The sequence below is a fragment of the Zalophus californianus genome, chromosome 1 (assembly GCF_009762305.2).
Source record: "Zalophus californianus isolate mZalCal1 chromosome 1, mZalCal1.pri.v2, whole genome shotgun sequence".
Lineage (NCBI taxonomy): Eukaryota > Metazoa > Chordata > Mammalia > Carnivora > Otariidae > Zalophus > Zalophus californianus.
This window is the reverse complement of record NC_045595.1, coordinates 38089174-38109444: the sequence shown is the minus strand read 5'-3', so window position 1 is coordinate 38109444 and position 20271 is coordinate 38089174. Positions and strand designations below refer to the sequence as shown.

General features: G+C 43.0%; 1 protein-coding gene across 9 annotated transcripts in view; it reads left to right on the top strand.

Annotated features, from left to right (window-relative positions):
* FOXP1 (forkhead box P1) overlaps nt 1-20271 on the top strand; it is a 574460-nt gene that overhangs the window by 482321 nt on the left and 71868 nt on the right. For all 9 annotated transcript variants that reach the window (XM_027584342.2, XM_027584345.2, XM_035728162.1 and 6 more), the window contains 2 exons: nt 4980-5133; nt 10539-10743. In XM_027584342.2, coding sequence (XP_027440143.1) covers nt 4980-5133; nt 10539-10743 — 359 coding nt within the window. The remainder of the gene's footprint in view (nt 1-4979; nt 5134-10538; nt 10744-20271) is intronic.

Here is a 20271-nt window from a genome sequence, read left to right as displayed (position 1 = left end):
GGTCGCTCCTATCTCTGTGTTGACTTTTTCTCGCAAGTTAGACACGTATAGTAATTGCTCAAGGCAGGCGTGAGATGGTGCCACTTACAGGGAAGACTCCTCTGAGCTTGGATGATTTGTGTGTCCCTGACAAAAACCAGTGTGGCATGATGGCTTCCGTGGCCCAGCGCTTTGTAAGAGCACACACTTGTGGCGCCAGGTCCCACCACCCAGTTAGGTGACCGTGTTAGCTCTGGACGCTGGAAGGCCTTCCCAGGGAGGGTGTCCGCGTCTCACGTCCCGTACGGTTCCATGTCGGTGAAGACCAGGCCGTTGGGGGAACGTCTGTGTGCATGTGGGCATATGGGCATTATCATGCCATCTTCCTCCTGATTTCAGAGTTCCCTGATGTCACTTAGCTCCTCATGTTTTTACCGTGGACTGGAACGCTTTTCATGTGAGTGTTCTCCTTGGAATGGCACAGTTTGTAGTTTGGAAAACAGCTCCTGGCCCCCTTGCACGGCCTCCTTGCTGGTCCCAAGCAGGCGGCCAGTTCCGTTGGTTTGGAAGGAGCCTCGCTCGGTGACTCTCCACAGCCCTGTCCCTCACGTGAGCATGGATGGCGGGCTGCGCTCACGTTCCATGCTGGGAATGGCCCCGCTGGCTCCCTGGCTGGCTCCTTCCTCAACAGAAACTGGGTACTTTATCCAGGCCCTGCCAACTGTTCGCCCTGGAGTCCTGTTTAGCAGCCTGGATGGCAACCCCTGCAGAGTCGGGGCAGTTTGGGGGTGACGGGGAGGAGGTGCTTTCATGAAAATGCTGACACAACCCTTAAGTACAGTGGCGCGCTACCGGGGCTGCTATAATAAAAAAGGGAACAGATTAAAAAGTGTCTAAAATGTAAATCTAAAGGACTAACAGTAATTAAAATGGAAATGGCACAGGGAGGGAAGGCATGTAATTGTGAGATATCACTGTGCAGAAGGCTCTCAGCTTTGTTTTGCTGGCTGTTTTTCTAATTCAGTAGGGCTTACTCATCAGTGGCAGTTCAATGCGCGTTAATGACTCTGGGATTGCAGGCATCACTCTGGACAAAGAAATGATTATTGTGCGGTCAAAAGAAGTTCAAAGACAAGAAGGGAATTTCAGTTTTTTCCTTAGAGATCCACATTCAAGAGCATATAAATTAAGCCAAATGTTAAAAACCACAGTCTGAAAGCTGACTTCAAAGTCACAACTCTCTAATTAATGAACTGCGAGCTTCAGTTTGGACAAGTTGTGGTTTGATGCGCCCATAAATCAACATGACAGGCCTGTTTCACAGTCTCAGACAGTGCTTGTCATTGAGTCACATCAGATGTAAACACAGCAGAAAAAAAGAAGGGATATGAAGGAGGTGCAATTGATCAACAGAATTGGTAAAAACCCACTTTTGAAGCACATTATGCATGATCACAGGAAATGGTTACAGCCTCAAGAGGTTTCCCCTTCTGCTGTTGCTTTGTTGAATCAGATTTCTAACAGCCTTCAAAAGGGAGAATAAGAATTATGGAGTTTCTCCCCTGTGGCTCACAGGCAATAACCCCCTGTTGTTATTTTGTGCTTCTTTCTTTTCAAAGGCATCAAAATTTAGTTTTTTAAAGATCTTTAACTCTATATTTGAAGACAAACAAAAAAGGGCTGCCACTGTCATTCTTATCAGTTACCAGGGATTGTGTTTTTTCTTTCTGTTGCCACTTCTTATTAACCTCTTATTTGGTCTGTTAGACAGAGTTGGGAATGCCCGTCTGCACGCTGAGAGAACATGAAAGTTCAGATGAGCTCAGAGGGCAGATAAAGAAATGTGAAGGGGAAAGTTACACAGCAGAAGGAAGGATAAAAGTTAACTCTCCCAAATTGCTGCTGTCAGAAAAGGGGCATCTTGATGATGGTGGTGCCTGAGTTTGGGAAGGGAGTACTTTGTATCTGAACAAGGAGAAGGCGGGACATTACTTATGGTAGCCTTTCAGCCTCTATCTCTAGGACTCGAGGTTTGCTGTGGTCACGTTCTGTCATCCACTTCCAAGGCAAAGGTGATAGAAGAGATAGGTTTGCCTTCCCATCCTGAGGGGTAGGCAGACCGGCGGGCAGGTCCCTTTGGATTCCGCTGTATGTTCACCGTGCCGGTGGATTTGGCTGAGAGCTTGTGTGACAGTGATTAAGAGATCCTTATTTTCCTGAGGTAAGGGGGCAGGCTCCTGAAATTATCATGCAGGTGGTGGTCCTTTTGTGCTACAGTGAAATAGAGTCACATGGTAGCAATTTCACGATGTGGACTGGTGGTTCTGATTTTAACAAGGTTTGAACTTGGATGTTGACAGATGGAACAAGTGTATTAATTTACTGAATCCCGAGTCATTAGTGGCTCATAATTTTGAATCGTCAGCCCCCCCCCCACCCCCCGCCACCGCCACCTTTTTCCCTTTTCTGATTACCTCTGCAGTAAGACACTTGATCCTCAGCCAGAACAATGTACCTTCCACTCAACTTTTTTCTAAAGTTGCCTCGAGATGTTTCCTTGAGAAAGTTAGGCTCCCCATTGAGTTGGCCCTAAGACCTTCTTTAGGAGATAGATCTTCTGTAGCCCCATACAGCTAGGGAAGTTGACTGCCTGTTAATATTTGATAGAACGGGTGTGGAAAATTGAAGGCAGAATTAATTTTCAGTAGAGCTACAGAAAAAGGTCCCATCCTGTGCGGGTGAGGTAGGCTCAGTTGATTGTTTTAAGAGGGCCGTTTGTCCGGGTAGTTATGACAGTTTATGTTAGGCAGCAGGGAGGAGCCGAAGAAAGGAAAACAGACCTTTGACTGCAGCTCTAGGGAGGGGATCTGAAATGCAGGGTTTATCAGGGCATTTTAGCATTTTAACACTGACTACTGACCTGTCCAGGGGACTGCGCGGAGACCTTTTTTGTATGCATTCAATTGTGAGAAGTAAACAAACGGGCTCGTATCCTGTGTTTGGTAACTGGGTGGGGAGCACAGTTTGGCAACCAGTGTTGCTTTTAAATTCTTTCTTTGGACAATGGGCCTTGTATACTTTTATATCCTGGCTTTTCAAACGTGGACAGCTTTCATGAGCTTTTCCTAGGGATGGCCGCAGAGACAACAGAAAAGCCATCAGTCATTTTATATAAATACAGAATTTTTAAACATTTCATTTACAGTAAGACAGGAAACACCCTCCCCAAACTCCGGCACCCCCTGTCCATTCTTTTCTACTTCAAGAAGAGCTGGTTCCCCGATCTTGTATTGTATCCAGGTTGTTGTCTTCTCTTCCTTCCTTCCTTCTTTTTTTTTTTTAAGTGTCATGAATTAATATCTGTTGAAGAAGTGAAAAAATCATTTTGACATGAATATAACTATCATTGGGTTTTACATTAATGTGATAACATGGGAAGGGGTGAAAACAATTGGATCATTTTATGCATGCTGTTCTTAAAATGAAAACACTGGCTTTTCATTTAAATTTATTTAAATTTTTGTTGTTAGTGGTAAAGAATTTGTTTTTTGGAGTGAAACTCAATTAACTTTCTCAGTGGCATGGTAGTAAGTCTGAAATTGGTTGCTAATAGGAGAATGATGGTTTTTACTGTAAAATAAACTGCACGGAGACCGAAAGGAAACCACCATTTTTCTCTTTCTTTGAACTTGGCATCAGAAGGTCTTGATACACATACCATTTTATGGATGTATCAGATCAAGGTCATGTGTTAGGTTAAGTGAATGCAGTTGTTTGTAAAGTATAGTTATTAGAAGCTCTGAAAGGGTTGTACAGTCCCTTTTAGTTGCAGAAGTCTTCCTGATGTTTTGAATGATACTCAGAATTAGGAAAACGGATCTTTTTTTTGTTGTTGTTCTTAAAGAACCTTTTTTTTTTTTTTTGGCTACAGTTTGGGAAGGGTTAATTCTCCTTTCATAATTGTTAGCCATAATGTGGCTAAGACCTCCACCTCGATTTGATTCCTAGCAGATTAAGGATATTAGATAATTTCCTTCTATTTATTGTACTACTGCACTGTATTATCTTTCTATCACTCAGATAATTACTGAGGAAATCTACATTAATTTTTTTTGGCTGGAGCAAGGCCTGCTAAACACAGGAATGATGTATTGATGTTTTACACAACAAAAGTTTTCCTCCTGTCATTGTCCAATCAACAAAAAGATATTTATCATACCGTAAAGCCCCTTCTTTTCAAGAACAAAGCGGGTGGGGAAGCAGGACAGGGGAGCCAACCTGGGGGTTTCTGAAACTAAAGCCAAGTTAAGGCATCTGAAGCTTAAAGTGTCCTTCACATTAAACACTCAACAGTCGAGTACGATGTTGTTTGCTAAATTATGAATGTGTGTAATTAAAATCTAGTGGCTGTTTCTATGAAAGATTTACAGCGTTATTTCATCGTTTGTCATGGCTAATTAACAGTATTAGATGAAGTTTTTCTTCTTCAAAGGTCTGATTTTTTCTCATTTATTTATGTTGGGAGTGATAAACAGAGTAGTTTAAAAGCTCCCGGTGCAGGCAAGAGGAAGGCAGCCCGCTCTTCTGTGCTCTCCGAGGTTCAGGGTTCAAATCCCTCCAGACCGGAACGGTGCCTGCCTTCTCTGTGGCGTGAATCATTAAACATTTCAAGGTCTGGATGGTCACATCTCGACCAGAAACACTCAGGCCTTTCAAACTGGAGGAAAAGCTGACTTGATGGGCGAGTTATTTTTCTGTGCCACTGGCAGCGGGGGGGGGGGGGGGGGGGGTACACGCAGCGCCCCCCCCCCCCCGCCCATGCTCTTCAGACGCGCTGTGTCCTGTCCCTGTCATACCAGCCCTGACACCGAGCCCTCCACTAGACCCCAGCCGCCACCATCGGTGTCTGATGACGGCGGCGGTGTGTTTTGAAACATCCATCCTCTGAACCTTGCTCGGGAAGTGGCCGGCTCATTTTCTTTCTCCCTGATTTCTTGCAGCAGCCGCAGGTGGCAACCCAGCAGCTGGCCTTTCAGCAGCAACTCCTCCAGATGCAGCAGCTGCAACAGCAGCACCTCCTGTCTTTACAGCGCCAAGGCCTTCTTACCATTCAGCCAGGGCAGCCTGCCCTTCCCCTCCAGCCGCTCGCTCAAGGTAAGCGTCCGTGACGCGGCAGGTGCCGCCCCACCCAGGCGGCGGGGCCGAGGCGGCAGGCTGTCTGGTGGTATGCCCCAGCCCGTCAGTAAGGATGTGGTCCATCCAGAACAAGCACATGCCAACTTCAGAGGCAAGGCTGGATGAGGTCCTAAGGAGGGAGCTTCGTAGAAGCCGAAGGGCTTGCTTGTGGATGCCAAAATGAAGACCTACGGGGTGGTCTGATGCTGCGCAGTAGCAGAGGAATCCCACCCTGGCACATTATCCCACATAGGGGAAAGCAGTGCGACTCTGACTTATGGACCATTTCAATCTGATCGAGCATTGTCCATTTGGAATCCCAGATGAATTTTCTTGAAGGCTTTTGTTGAGCCAGTGTAAGGTATATCTTCTATCATTGTAGCTCATTCTGTTGTAAAGCTGAGTGATGCTTTTGAAATGCCACTTTTTCGGTTCTCGGGATAAATTCAGGTTTATTCTCTATATTAAGAGTAATCTCTTTTGTTGGGTTTTCTTTTTTTTCTTTTTCTCATTCCTTGTTTGCATTCGTCTGTTGGTTTTTTTGAGCAGGTTCTGTACTCATGAGAACAGGTAGCACTTCTATCTCTTGCTCTTCAAAAACTAGAGTTCCTCGAAAAGCAGCAAGATTTCATGGATTTAAAGATTTCTTTTGAAAAGCCACTGATGTGTTATTACGGTGGGTGTTGGACATCAGAAACAAAAGAGGATTTCTAACCATTTTCAGATATCCTCATGGTTTGAGTAACTCTTTGACATGTGTAATGTGAATGCACATGGATTATTCAGAACCAGAATGAGAAAGTATGGAAGGAAGGAAGAGAGTGTCAGGCTGTGTTTTGAAATACAGTTCCCCCCATCCTGTACATGTACAGCACATTTCAGTCCAGTCCTCAAGAACCCTGGGCTTGGCAGTTGCAGTATGTGTATGGGCCTTAAAGGCTGGTAGTTAATGCCTTTGGTATCCTGGATTCAGTTGCCTTCTGAAGCGGGTTGAAAATGTGGGCCCTTCTTCATGGTGATTAAGACATGCTCATTCGTTCAGCAACTTTCAGTGTCACGTGGAGCCAGTGAGGCATGTCTGCATTTGAATCTTCTCCCTGGAGTCAACCACACCCAGCTTAGATCTCTTCCTGGGTTTTCTGTTTTGGTTTATGTTTTCAGTGTTGAAACTGGGCTTTCTCCTCTACTGTCCCTCCTGGCCCTTCTCCCGTTTTTGCCATTACTGTTCGCCTACTGGATACATAATCAGCATCTCCATGACTGTCAAAATAGTAGAAGATTTGGTAACAGAGCAGTATGAGGGGAGAAGAAAGGACACATCGGCTAATGCATTTTTGTGCTTGCAAAATGTTATAACGTGCATTAATTACACCTTTGGGTTTATTGTTAGAAACCTCGCAGGCCATTCTGACACACCCACTGGACTCAGGCTTCAACCTCTCATCTTTTCCCACTGCTCCTATACTATTAAGTTTGCTCACTAAGGTTCATTGTTATAGTACATCAGTTAAGCTGTCCAAAAGAGGGCAATTGGGCAGTGACAAGACAAGCTCATGTGTAATGTGAAAGAAATGAATGTGGTGATGCATGAAGTGTAATCTCTGCAGTAACATATCAGAGACACCAGTAGGTAATTCACTGGTCATGGCATTGATTGATATGCCTAGCAATCTGCTATAACTATTAGCCCCTGCAACATTAGGAAGGAGCATATTTAACATCTGAGGGGTGCCCTGATGTGTGCCCAAGATACCTAAATGTAAATACGATATTTCGGGAGTCAGGTTGTGGCAGCAAAGTGAGCTCCCGGTGTCATTGCCATCTTCTGTGGGATCCGGAGGTTGGTTCTGTCTCTCCTATCCCCTCGCCCAGAGTGGCTCGAGAATTCAGTCATGTTGGACTACAACACAATTTTTTTCTATCAAAGACATGATGGCTTAAAACTGATGTCATTATGAGGTTTAAATCAACTTTCTGCTTGCTTGAACATGGTCACCTGGGTATGGATGTACAAGGACAAAAAAAGGTTGATCAACTCTGTTTGTCTTTGAGCCAGTGATACCTGGGGTTGTAAAATTGAGTTCCATGAGCAGTAATCTGTCAACTGTCCCTACAACATACATTTTTTAAGCCGGTGTCTGCATTTTCTTTTATAATGAAGGGGTTGGTTGTCCTGGAAAAAGGAATGTAGCAAGGCACAGGGGTTAGGTGTTACAAATGCCAGTAATGGCCACCGTGACACAGTTGTCGCGATTCTTTGACGTACCTGCTCATGGCCTTGGCTAAGTCACCTTAAACGTGTAGAAATGTGAAAGTATGAATAGATAGAAAGTAATATTTTGAAGGCCTTTTTCTTTCTTTTTTTTTTTTTTCCTTTCCTGAAGGCTTTATGGTATGAAATGGAGGGACATTTTTGTTGTTGTTAAAAGAGTACTGTAGGGTCTTCTCTATTTTACGTAATTAGTACATACGCTTTTCTCCCTGGTCTCTTGAGGCCGCTGACCCCCTGATGTTCAATATCATTCTGACCTCTTAATTTTGAAAATATGAACTAGAGATTACATGCTCGAGATACATATATATATATATATATATACACACACACACACACATATATATCTGTTAATGAATTAAGTTAAACATAACCTGGTACTGTTATTCCTATCTACCATATTGGAGGAAATACGTGATGCTTTTTGGAAATTTGATATCCATTTAGTCTGATGAGTGACTAGCCTGCCTTTTATCTGTCTTAATTCTATCACGAGACCATGGCTGTCAAATAATAGCATCCTCCAGTAGATAGTATGCAATGAAGTAATAGTTTAACATTGCTAACAAGGTGTATCATTGATGGAGAAGAATGATTTGACTGCTCTAAGTCTGATGAGAATGTTCTCAAACATAATTATCACAGTGAAATTTGACCCAAAAGTATGCCTGTTGTCAGCGAGTTACAGTTTTATTTACCATTTCCCTTTATGAGGGATGAAACTGATTGGCCAGCCCCCTGGAAGAAAAGGAGAGCAGAGTAATATTAATGTACTCTGTAGGTGTAACAAGTGTAACCAGACATTTGCCTTTGTCTTTATTTGCTGGATAAACAGCTCATTTCTAAAACAGCTCCAAAGTTCCGCTTTTCTTGGAGGGAAAGTGTTAACACAGTTGTTAGAAACCGTGTTCTTCCATTTTTTTCACTTCCCATGCAGCTGACCCAGAAATCAATTAGTTTGAGTTGAAAAATGGGCGGCTTGTTCTTTTTATGTGTATTTACTCCCTAGAAAATAAAAATAGGTGTTGACTTGTGTGGCTTTATATCAATATGCTATCATCAACAGACAAGCCTATTCACTATTGTTTCAATTGAGTAAACAGCGGTTGGAGGGTCAGCCATATTCACAGGTAATTGTTGGTGTGCGGACATCAGTGGCAGGCCTGTTAGCTACAAACACATCCCGCATGTCACTTCGGGAGGTGTTTGAAAATAATAGCCCAGATGCAGCAGAACCGGACACGGGATCGTGGAGTGACCTTTCCCATTGTTTAATTTGCCTCTGAGGCTTAATTTCAGGGGACAAGTAATAATTGAATATGCCTAATAACTAAATGCTCATTTGGGACAAAATCCATCAAAATATAATTGGCATTTGATTTTTATGAAGGGAGAAGAAAATCAACTTGGCTGTCGAGGATGCGTCCTAAGAATATCTGACCACTTAATGTATCATTTGAAGCCTCCTTTTATAATATATATTAATTGCAAATACTTGAGCATTTGAACATTTTCGTGGAGAACCGTTAAGAGAGACCAACTGTTTTTGTTAACGCTCCTCTCAGAAAGGCGGGGAAGGTTATTGGTCTGCTGTGCAATAATTTACTCCTCTTTGATATGCAAACGATCCACGGTGAATATAAAAAAATCCTATCAGACTCATTTCACAGTTCTTAACCACTCGGATTCTCTGGAGTCCATCGCCTCATTAGACCAGTGCTCTCCAATGCTAGCATAATTAAAATCTTTAACAGTTTAGCAAAGTAAAGATGTTTGGCTGATCACGTTGAGATGATTATCTATCCATTGTATTCTAAATGACAAAAATAAATTAAATTTAGACCTTGGCATTTTTTTATTATGTGTTTCAAATGAATATAATGCACACAGCCTTCTTTTTTAATTCAATAGCTTAGGTTTGGTAAGAAACACGCCTGTTCGGGTGCTGCTATATAGTCAGAAAATGGCAGGCTTTCTAGGATAGCTGTGTTACAGTTGACTGAAACAATGAACTGCAGTCCAGACATCCAGTTCTAATGTGGAATTGCCTTATGCTGCACACACACACAGGGTTGACGATTTCTTTTAGCTGTCCTTTTGAAGGAACTGTTGTTTGTTGTTGTTAGCTGCCATTTAGAATCTTTTTCTTCTGTGCATGCGTGCGCCAGCAGATGCATTGAGGTGGGTTCTGGGAAGCCTGGGCTGTAGAGGCATGCCTCCAGAATAAAGGTTATGAGGCCGTAGTAGTGAGATTGACATTCTGATTGTATCTCCTCTTGGGAAAAATACAGGTTTGACCCTTCCTCCTTAAGACCCATGTCCATTTTGACCCCCTTAAGAAACAAGAGAACTTTATTACTCCAAGTTTATTTCACGTTTGCATTTTATTCTGCAATGGTTCATTAGCATTGATCTAAGAAATGACAGTAATAATAGTGTTACTTGTTAAAAAAAAAAGTTACACAGTTTTTCAGTAGACACATCCATCAATTAAGCATGTGGTACTAGAAACCAAAATTAATGAGGAAGATAGGTGTGTTAATGAAATAATCATAGTATAATCAATTTGAATGTTAAAAGTTGAAAAGCATTTCAGGAAGATGATATGAATTCATAATTTATGTCTAAAAGTGATTAATAAAAACTATATTTAATAACAAAGCTATTTGTCATCATTTACGACTTAAGCACAAAAATTATTCATTTTGTGGTTCATGTTGTCATAATAGTATAGTTGAACAAATTTATTTCGAGCCCTTCTTTGTGTCTAAAAATACAATAACATCTATCTACTCCTTTTCAAAAATCTAGAAACAACGGTTTGGATGGAGGCATACTGTCTTTGCAGAGTAACTGTGTTTTGAATCCTTTTCACGGAGGTCTTTTATGTGTGATGAGGGCACTTCAACTCGGCGGGCTGTTCAGTGAGGACACGGTTGTTACTACCGTATTTGCCTTAGTTGGGAGGGGAAAAAAACGCACACACCAAAAAAAAAAAAAAAAAAAAAACCCTAACACTAGGCTTTGTTTACTGACTCTTTGATTTAATTACTGTTTGAAGAGGACGGAATTAGCTGTTAATTGATTTAATTATCCAATTTGTTTGTTTCAGGCATGATTCCAACAGAACTGCAGCAGCTCTGGAAAGAAGTGACAAGTGCTCATTCTGCAGAAGAAACCACAGGCAGCAATCACAGCAGTTTGGATCTGACCACGACATGTGTCTCCTCCTCTGCACCTTCCAAGACCTCCTTAATAATGAACCCACATGCCTCTACCAATGGACAGCTCTCAGTCCACGCTCCCAAAAGGGAAAGGTAGGAATGAGACACTGAGATGTGTCTGGAATGGTCTTGAATGTGGAAGGGGTGGGTGGCCTTGCTCCGCCATATCTCAGCGATCCCTAATTGGATCCATGTGACTTGAATGTGCATGTAATTACTTAAGAATGTGTTCAATATGATTTGGGTGTGAAGCATCTAATTATTTTCACCTTTTCAACATGGAATTAGCACTTATGCAGATCTAACCTAAGCTTAAGAACCCAGGCAGAGTTAGTTTCTCACTGGATGGGTTGGATTTCAAGGGTTCCAGGCTTACTCTTCGTGCCCAGTGCTCACTCCATGCAAGCTGAACGCCTGGGCTCTAAACACCTTCTGAGGGAGTAGTAAAGTCTGGTATTGGCGATTTTGAATCACACTTCAAGAAAAGGTAGAGAGCTTAGCCACTGCGTACCGCCCTCCTTGAAGGCAGGGAGACTGTCTTTTGCATTGTTGTGCCTCCAAAGAACATGGCCTTTTCCCTGGTCAGTGCTCAGTGAAGGTTGGAAGGATGGGGAGGTGGAAGGGGTCTTTGTGCGTACACGATCCACGTCTGTACGCACAGATCTAAAAAATAAAGTCTTAACTCCCGAGGAGGAATGCAGTGCTGTCTCGGTTGCCGTATTCCTCTTTGGAAGTTAAGACTTTATATACTGTAATTGCCCTCAGCTTTGCTTGAATGTTAGCCGAAGCCGAGTCTGTTTGAGATATCCAGAATACATCATGTTAGCAGACAGTTCTAAGAAAATGAAGCTGTTAATTCATATTATTGGATCCTCACACCCCAGAAGCATTAATACTACTGTTGAATGCTTTTCAGAAGTGGAGTGTATATATATATAATGCTCCTAAAATTAAAAACTTTTATTTTCAATGTACTATTTTTAAACGGTTTCCCATCTATTTCATATGCACAGCTTCCCCACACAGAAGAAAAGAAACTTTCAAAGTAATGTGTGATAGTAAATGTCACTTCCAGCAGGAAAAACAAATTCTATATTTTGTTTTTTAATAAAATGACTCAGTGAAAGTTTTTTTAATGATATTTTTCACTTGAGCAATTACAAGTATAATTTCATACCTTTCTTGAACTATTGAGCATTAAGAAGCCCACGGGTTTAATTAGATGTATATCTTTCTACCAGCAACATTTTATCCGTTTCAAGATCCGTAACCACAGAAAATGCTCTCTGAATATCTGTGCCTGTGTGGGCGTGTGTCCCGGGCAAGCGTAAGAACGTGAGAGGTTCTGAGAGGTGAGGATAATAGATGTTTTAACCAAAACTTGCAGCTATCCTTTTAAGATGATTTTGGAACTTCTGTGGCAGACATAGGCGAATTAAAAGATGTTCTAAATTTCCTATTCAGAAGAATTCAAAGGATAGAATGGTAGACAGTAAGAATCTGTGTGGAGCCATTGGGCCAAATGTAGCTTCTGTTGTTTCCAGTGAGGATAGCTTTGTACTTCTGGAAGCCAGTCTTTGCTTTATCACCTCTGACAGTGTCTCTGTAATTAAAAAATAATACTGAACCTTAGAGAGCTTTAAAGAAAAGGTTCTAGGTTGTTGTCCTTTGCTCTACTTGCTTTTGGTGTCTGAGGTTGATGCCATCCATTTACCGTGGAGTGATTGAATTACCTCTTGACCCATAGGCAGAACAGGCCATCCACTGAAAAATGCCGACCGATGCACTTCAGGTATTTGTTGCCATCTTGCCGGCCATTGTGGAGCCTGCACAGATTTCCTGTGACACAAAAAACTCTTCTTGTTTAGATGCGCTGTGCTCGGTTTTATCCTAAAAGGGTCTATATCTGCAGTCAGGTGACAGATTAGCAATGAGGCAGGTGGAAGAAGAAGAGCCCTTTTCATGTCTTAAGGTGTATTTGAAAGTAAAGGGATCTAACCGACAGTCTCATTCCAGGAGAATAAGTTTGTTTGAATTGTTTTTATGATCTGCACACCAGTGAGGCTTAATCTTCATTATACTACGTGCCGAAATTAGAATATGGATCAGAGAAGAATTTGGGTTCTACTGAGCTGTAATCTGGCTGTAAAAACAGGCTGAATTTTCCAGTTACATATGCAAAGAAGAAGCAGCTATGAAATTATATGCCACTCCTTAGTATCTTGGATCTCTCAGTTTATATTACCGGGTAGGTTCCTAGTTGTGGCTGAATTAAAATTCTGGTTAGCCTGTTTTAGCTGAATGTAGTGAACAAGACAATTGAGCACCTTAGGTTAAAGATAATTCAAAAGTTAGAAACTTAGAGAATTGATCATTAAAAATTCACTTACTGGTTAGCCAGCTTTGTGTACATATACTTATAATGAGGTTTTACCTGGTTTTACCTGAGGATTTATTTATTTTTTATTTTTTTTTAAAGATTTTATTTATTTATTAGAGAGAGAGAATGAGAGATAGAGAGCACGAGAGGGAAGACGGTCAGAGGGAGAAGCAGACTCCCCGCTGAGCAGGGAGCCCAATGTGGGACTCGATCCCGGGACTCCAGGATCATGACCTGAGCCGAAGGCAGTCGTTTAACCAACTGAGCCACCCAGGCGCCCTACCTGAGGATTTATTTTGAAATCATCAATGTGATAGCCTGTTTAAGTAGTGGAAAAATGGTAAAAAAGAGATCACTATAAAAATGTTCTCACTGACTTGACGTTTGTCACAGGGGTCCCTTGCAGAAGTTTCGTCCCTTACCAGTGCATTTGTGAAATACGTAACTTTGCAGACTCTCCGTCGATTTCAGTGTCCCGTTCCTTCCCTCGCCCCGTTCTTCCAGAGCAGTATCTGAACAAGCCAGAGCCTCTGCCACACTGAATAATAATCTAGCCCTTCAAACTCAATCTTAGGTGAACAGCTTACGAATTCTTCCTCAAAGGATTCAGGAATGCTCCATGTGAAGCTGTGTTGGCAAAAGGCAGTATCCTAAGAGTTTTTGTGTTTTTAAAGTAGTGAGAGGTCTCCCAGTCTCACCTAGGCTGCGTGTTTCTGTGCGTTTGGAAACCCCCCTCTCCCCCACTCTTGCCCCCATGCATTTTGCGGGCTCCTGTGAGCAGCGCTGTAGCAGCAGCTCTGGGGTTTGGTGAGCTGCAATCTGTTAAGGAGATAAATAATGTGCTTGGCACGACACTCCTACTCTCCTCTTTAATTTGTCTTACACAAGGAAAATTATAATTAAATCATTCAGGGTAAACCCTTGAGTGTAGAGAAGGGAAAGAACACACTTCGGTAAAGATTGCCAATAGAAACCCACTTCCCTGTTGCGCAGGGTAGAGACATTTATCAGTATTCAGCACTATTACGAGAGGAACGGCCCATGTGATTTGTGAGGCGGATGCCAATGCTCAAATCAAGGCTTGTTAAGATCCTGTCCCTGTGCAGTCACGGCCATTCAGCATCATTAGAATTCAGTACTGGCGCCGTGCTTCGTGCTTTGATTTTCTTCCGGCAATTTAATAATGTTTATTGTGCTGATTATATTTAAGTTCATTGGTGCAGTAAACATACCTCGGTTGCCAGTGCCTGAGAGAAGCATGGTGAAGGTGAAGTTCAGTGGGCAGAAGCTGAAGGGGTAGCAGGAGTGTTCTCGTCTCCCACTGCCAGTTTATTCCCCAGGACCCAGGGAGCCGTAACATCGTAGACAAATAGATAAGATAAAACTCAGACCTGGGTTACCTGTGAACACGAAGCTATCATCTTGTTCCCTTTCCCTTGTCTGACTCTCTTGCTTTAGGAAATTTCAAGTTTTGGTGTGGGTAAACAAAATCAACGGAATGCAAATGAAACATTTATTAAAATGCTAAATTTAGTAAAGCCCTTTGAGCTTCTTGGATCAAAGCAGCTATGTAAATACAAATAGCAATTACTACTTAAGTAATTGCCTGAATTAAAATTCTAAATATCCGATTATATTATGGTGCACTAGGGAAAGGGAAGGGAGCTCACGCATTCTCAGTTCTTTCTCTGTGCCAAGCACTGGCTACACTCTTGTTTTTGGAGTGATGTCTCATTTTATCCTCGTGACTGCTGGGAAGCAGTAGGGGTTATTATACCCATTTTACAGACAAGGAAATTGAGTCATAGAGACTAAAGAACTGACCTGTGGTCACAGAACTGGTTAGTGGCGTGTCCAAGAATCAAATGCAAGCCTGTCTCTTAACTTTGTAATACAGCGTTTAGAGTTTTCATTTGGCCTAGAAGTGACTAATTAAGATAAATTGAAAGCAGTGTTCCTAAAATAAAGCTTAATTTAAATCCAACAAAACATGCATTTACTTCACCTACTGTGTGCACATCAGCACATTTTATTTTTATTTATTTTTTTTTAAGATTTCATTTATTTATTTGACAGAGAGAGACACAGCGGGAGAGGGAACACCAGCAGGAGGAGTGGGAGAGGGAGAAGCAGGCTTCCCGCTGAGCAGGGAGCCCGATGTGGGACTCGATCCCAGGACCCTAGGCAGATGCTTAACGACTGAGCCACCCAGGCGCCCACATTAGCACATTTTAAAGGAAAATAGCAGACTTCCTTCTTTTAAGGTGGATACTGGTATTGGGCCTTCCAAGAAGGAAAGGGGGGCAGATGGGATTTGCAGAATGTACATCACTTACTGTCTGAAACAGCACATAAAGAACAAAAATGAACCCCAAGCCAGCTTTACACACAGGCAAATGTCAGATAAGCCTCCCTCCGTCCCTTCTAGCCCTCGTAGATCTCGCGCTTCCACATGGAACACCACCTCTCGTCTTTATCCTATTTTTCCTGCCCTCCGTAGTCCGTATGAGAGACACTCCTCTTCTCTGACCCTGCCCAGCTTTTTGCTTTCAGTTCAGCCACCACGAGTAAATGTTTGCTAACTTGAGCATGTCTCAGTTTCAAAGCTCTCCTAAAGGCGTGTTTCAAGACTTCCTTAAGCATCTGGTGGAAGAGGTTTCTTTGAACTCTGGAAGGATCATGGCAGTCCGTTGGTCAGGGTCCATTGGTCAGTGTCAGTTGCTCAGCCTCCTCTCCCCTAGAGGCTGCCCTCCTGTTCTGAGAATCAGGGTGGCCCACATCAGGCCCCCACCCTGCGAGGTCTAACCTGTGCTCTGTCCACTCCCAGTGTTTCTTCCTGCCTTCTGCGCCTTTGCTGACACAGCTCCGGGTATTCCGATGGCCTGCATCGTCGTGTCCCGTGTCATGCCCCCCCACAGTGAGCAGCTGCCTGCGAATGACTCCTGAAGGTTTTTGCTTGGCTAGTGCACTTTCAGACATTTTCACTTGATTCACAGTCTCTGTTTTTGATTTGTGGCCTCTTGACATATTGCCATGTATTTGACTACATAACAATAACATTTGTGTTTCCCGCCCCACTACTTTCCAAAGGCAAGGAACTCTGAAACGTGGACGCGCCTGGCGTTTCATTTTCTTTTTCTTTCTTTCTTTCTTTTTTTTCTTTCTCTCCCTTTCTTTCTTTCTTCCTTTCTTCCTTTCTTCCTTTCTTCCTTTCTTCCTTTCTTCCTTTCTTCCTTTCTTCCTTTCCTTCCTTTCCTTCCTTTCCTTCCTTTCCTTCCTTTCCTTCCTTTCCTTCCTTTCCTTTCTTTCCTTTCTTTCCTTTCTTTCCTTTCTTTCCTTTCTTTCCTTTCTTTCCTTTCTTTCCTTCCTTTCCTTCCTTTCTTTCCTTTCTTTCCTTTCTTTCTTTTTTCCTTTCTTGTACTAAATTCTGTGTTGATGAGTAAATATTGGTGTTCTTGGTTGACTTGCTAAAATTCTAGAAGTTTGTTTTCAGAACCATTCTAGTGGTACGTGCCTTTAACTGTTGCGTGTTTTCATATTCATATTTCAGGCCTGTTGAGCCAGAAATGTACGCAGTAAGCTCTAGGTCACATTACTCTGAACAGCTCTTCCTCATTTCAGCTGTTTTTGTTTTGTTTTTGAAACTCAGATGCTTTCTTCTGTATCTCTCTTTATTTGAAGCGCTTGAACAAACGAGCCACCCCCGATCTTGATGTCCCGTTAGAGTGTTCTGGAGAACCTGCAGCCAAATTGTCCCAAATTGTCTTCAGAATTGTTACTGCTACTTCTGCTAGTATGTGCTAAGGCAATTGATCTGTAACATAAGTCAGTAAATTACAGCCTACTAGCTAGATCTGGCCCACTGCTCATTTTGTAAATAAAGTTTTTTGGAACACAGCAATGATCATTCATTTATGCATTGTCTGTTGAATAGCTGCTTTCATGCTACAATGGCTGGCTTAAGCACTTGCACCAGAAACCATATGGCCCACAATGACTAAAATATTTACTGTCTGGCCATTTACAGAAAATAATTTGCCAACTCCTGATCTTAGCTATAAGAGCAGTGTTTCTCAGATTTCCTAATGATATTCTCACAGGTATTTGTTAGAATATGCAGCTTCCTAGCCCTCTGTCATGAAGAATTGGATTATACTGGCCTAAGATGGGGTGCAGGAATTTGTATTTGTCACATATGCCCTATATTCTTGATACTCAACAGCTGCAGGACAGCGACTTTGGCATTACCTGGGAGGAGCTTGTTAGAAATTCAGGGTCTTTGGTCCTTCCCCAGACCTGCTGAATCAGGGTCTTCCTTTTAACCAGATCCCCCCCAGGGCTCTCTCAGGTTTGAGGAGCAATGCTGGTGGCCTGTTCAGTTCACCTGGGTTTTCTTGGAAAGGGCAGAGTTTTCCCCTAAAATTTGATTGTCATCCCAGACATTATTCAGTCCACAAAGCTCATGGCTTACCACTCTTGTGTGAGCCTACAGAGTAGAGGTAGGCTGGAAGGGATCAGTACCTGACATAGGATGGTGACGGTAATGCAGCTAATATTTATTGAACTATTACTTTGTGCAGAACACATGACGTGAAGGATTCGATATAAGCCTTGATACTGATTTTCCCACTTAATCCTAACTGTAGCCCTGTAGGGTACAATGTCTTCTTTGTACAGGTGGTGTTTGAGGGCCCAGAACAATTTTATAATTTGCACAAGCCACATAGCTAGTTAGGGACCAGGCAGGGACTGGAACCAGAGTCTCTCTGACCCTCAAGTCCTTGTAATGACTGTTCCGAGTCTGGTGGTTCCCAAGTGTGCTCTTCATCAGAACCACCTTGGCTTTACCCCAGACTCCTGGATGATAGTCTCCAGGGGGTAAAGCTTAGAGATCAGGAGGAGGCCATCACCTTCAAGGGTGGGAGCCTGGGGCCAGACATGTCTGTTGAGCCATAATTGGAGAGAGGCTTCAGAGGTTCATAGCTGGCTGTTCTCCTACCTTGCCTCATCTTTTTGCAGGGAGGCACATCAGGTGCCTAGCAGTGGAGAATGTAAAGAACAGTCTGGGCATGGCCAGTCAGGTATTATAAGCAACCTGAAAGGGACTTAGATGTAGCCAGTTGCCGAGGCCTGAAATACAGGTGCTTCTGAGCCCCAAAGTAGACTCTTGGCAGCGACAGCTGTCCCTTGTCTGTAAGTATGGACTGTGTAGGGCAGGAACATTTCTGCCTCGATCAGAAAGAAACACCAGGGTCTAGTCGATATTTTGTAGCACAGACATGCTGCTGGGTATTTTGTGACCATCATGCCTGGAAGAGCCGCAGTCCATGGCTTAAAACCAGTTGCTTCTGGGTCTTGGAAGTGGGGAAGAAAGGTTCTCTCAGGGAGGCGTGGCACGGTGATCATGTCCTGTCATTCATACGCAGGGTAGGGGGAGGGAGAAAAATCTTTAAAATATTGGCATGCCGTGAGGGATAGGTTTATGGATTTTCTTGACTGTTCACTCTGTATGGTGATTAAAAGAAAAAAAACTCAGCCATTATTCTCTAACAGCTGTTGTATCTTATCTCAATAAAGTGCCTTTTACCATAACACACCATCATTAGACTCTATAAATCTTTTTCTGTTTATTGTTTTTAAATGACACGTGCTCTCCAATAAAATGGTATCACTGGTCTAGGGAGATACATTCCTTTTAGAAGTTTATCCTAAATTGGGTTGGTTTTAATTTTTTTTTCTTGGGATGTCATACAATGTGAATCTTGATCATGGGCTATTTCATGTCTAATGTGCCCGGTTTCCGCCGCAAAATAATATCTGAGCCCGCACCTTCTCTCATCATGTAGGATAGACATTCTTTTCTGAGGAGTGGCTCCTGCTAATAGGGTTTGTTTTTTTTTTTTTTTTTTTTTCACCAGATCCCTTTGTTGGCACCCAACCATTTTACAGGTGTTTACCCTTGTGTGGTAGGGCCTGTGACCCTTCCTCCCAAATACATATTAGCTTTCTTAACATTGATCTTACGCCAAGGGTGTGAAGGAAGATGTACGGCAGCAGAACCATGAGGACCAATCCGGGGGGAGCTCTGACAGCATCGTCCCTTGTACTGGGTTTCACCCCTCACCCTGTAAAAGTGTCTTGCTGAAACGCACACTCTACAACTTGGATTTGTGAACAGAAGGACTTCCTTGGGTGGGCACTGGATCCATCCAAAAGTGGAAAGGGAAGCCAGGGACCTACAGAAGGCCTCGTGGCTTGGAAAAGTCCTAGGGTTCTTCTGTTCTCCTCTCCTCTCAATGACAAGTAGGAATCTCACGGTTTTCAGCCAGTGACGGGGGCCACAGGAATGGGGAACCTATGCAGGAGGCTTAAAGGAAAGGCACGTTCTTTTTCAAGATTTGTTGAGCTGGTGGCGCCCCGGCGCCTGGCTCGCCTGGGTAATGCAAATGAGCGCGTTACACATGTAGTGCCGTCCTGAGCGGCTGTGTGCTCCCCCCTTTGTAATCAGCCAGGGCCTAAGTATATTATAAAGTATATTCTCCTCATTAAAACAATAGCGGAGGCTCACAAAGGGAAATTGTTAATATGTGTTCCAGCTTGTCATTTCTGCCTGTGTGAATAAAGAAGATAACCGTTCCTTTGGGAAACTATTTCGGGAATTGAGCAACAGATAGGCTAGCCAGAGAATTCTCTTAACTGTAATTTTCCTTTTTGTTTGTACTCAAAAATCACATCCTGATGGGCTCTTCGGTGCCTCTGCACAGACAGAGCACAATTACCACAGCCCAGGTGGTGGTAATATGGGACAGTCCCCTGGGCACGTGTCGCCCAGTGTTGTACAGCTTGTTCAGTATCTCCGTCCATATGGCAATCCGCACCATTCACAGAAAGGCGTCAGGGCTGTGCCTGGTGGGTACTGTGGTCAATGTAGTGTGAAGGGAAGGCTCCCGCTCCCAGCGGCCTCTGTGGTACTGTTTGTCTTATGGTAGAGCTGAGTGACAACGTGCCTACTCACCACACACACCCTCAACTAAGATATTCCAGAAGAATATATATATTTGCCAGTTTCCTTCCCTCTACTCTCCTCTCCCCAACCCCCACCCCCTTCATTTTCCAAAACGGATGGTTAACTCCGCAGGTCTAATTCAGGTGCGTGAAACATACCTGGTTTATAGAAAGTCAGTTAAAAGACACACACACACACACACACACACACACACACACACTTTTCTGGGTGGTTG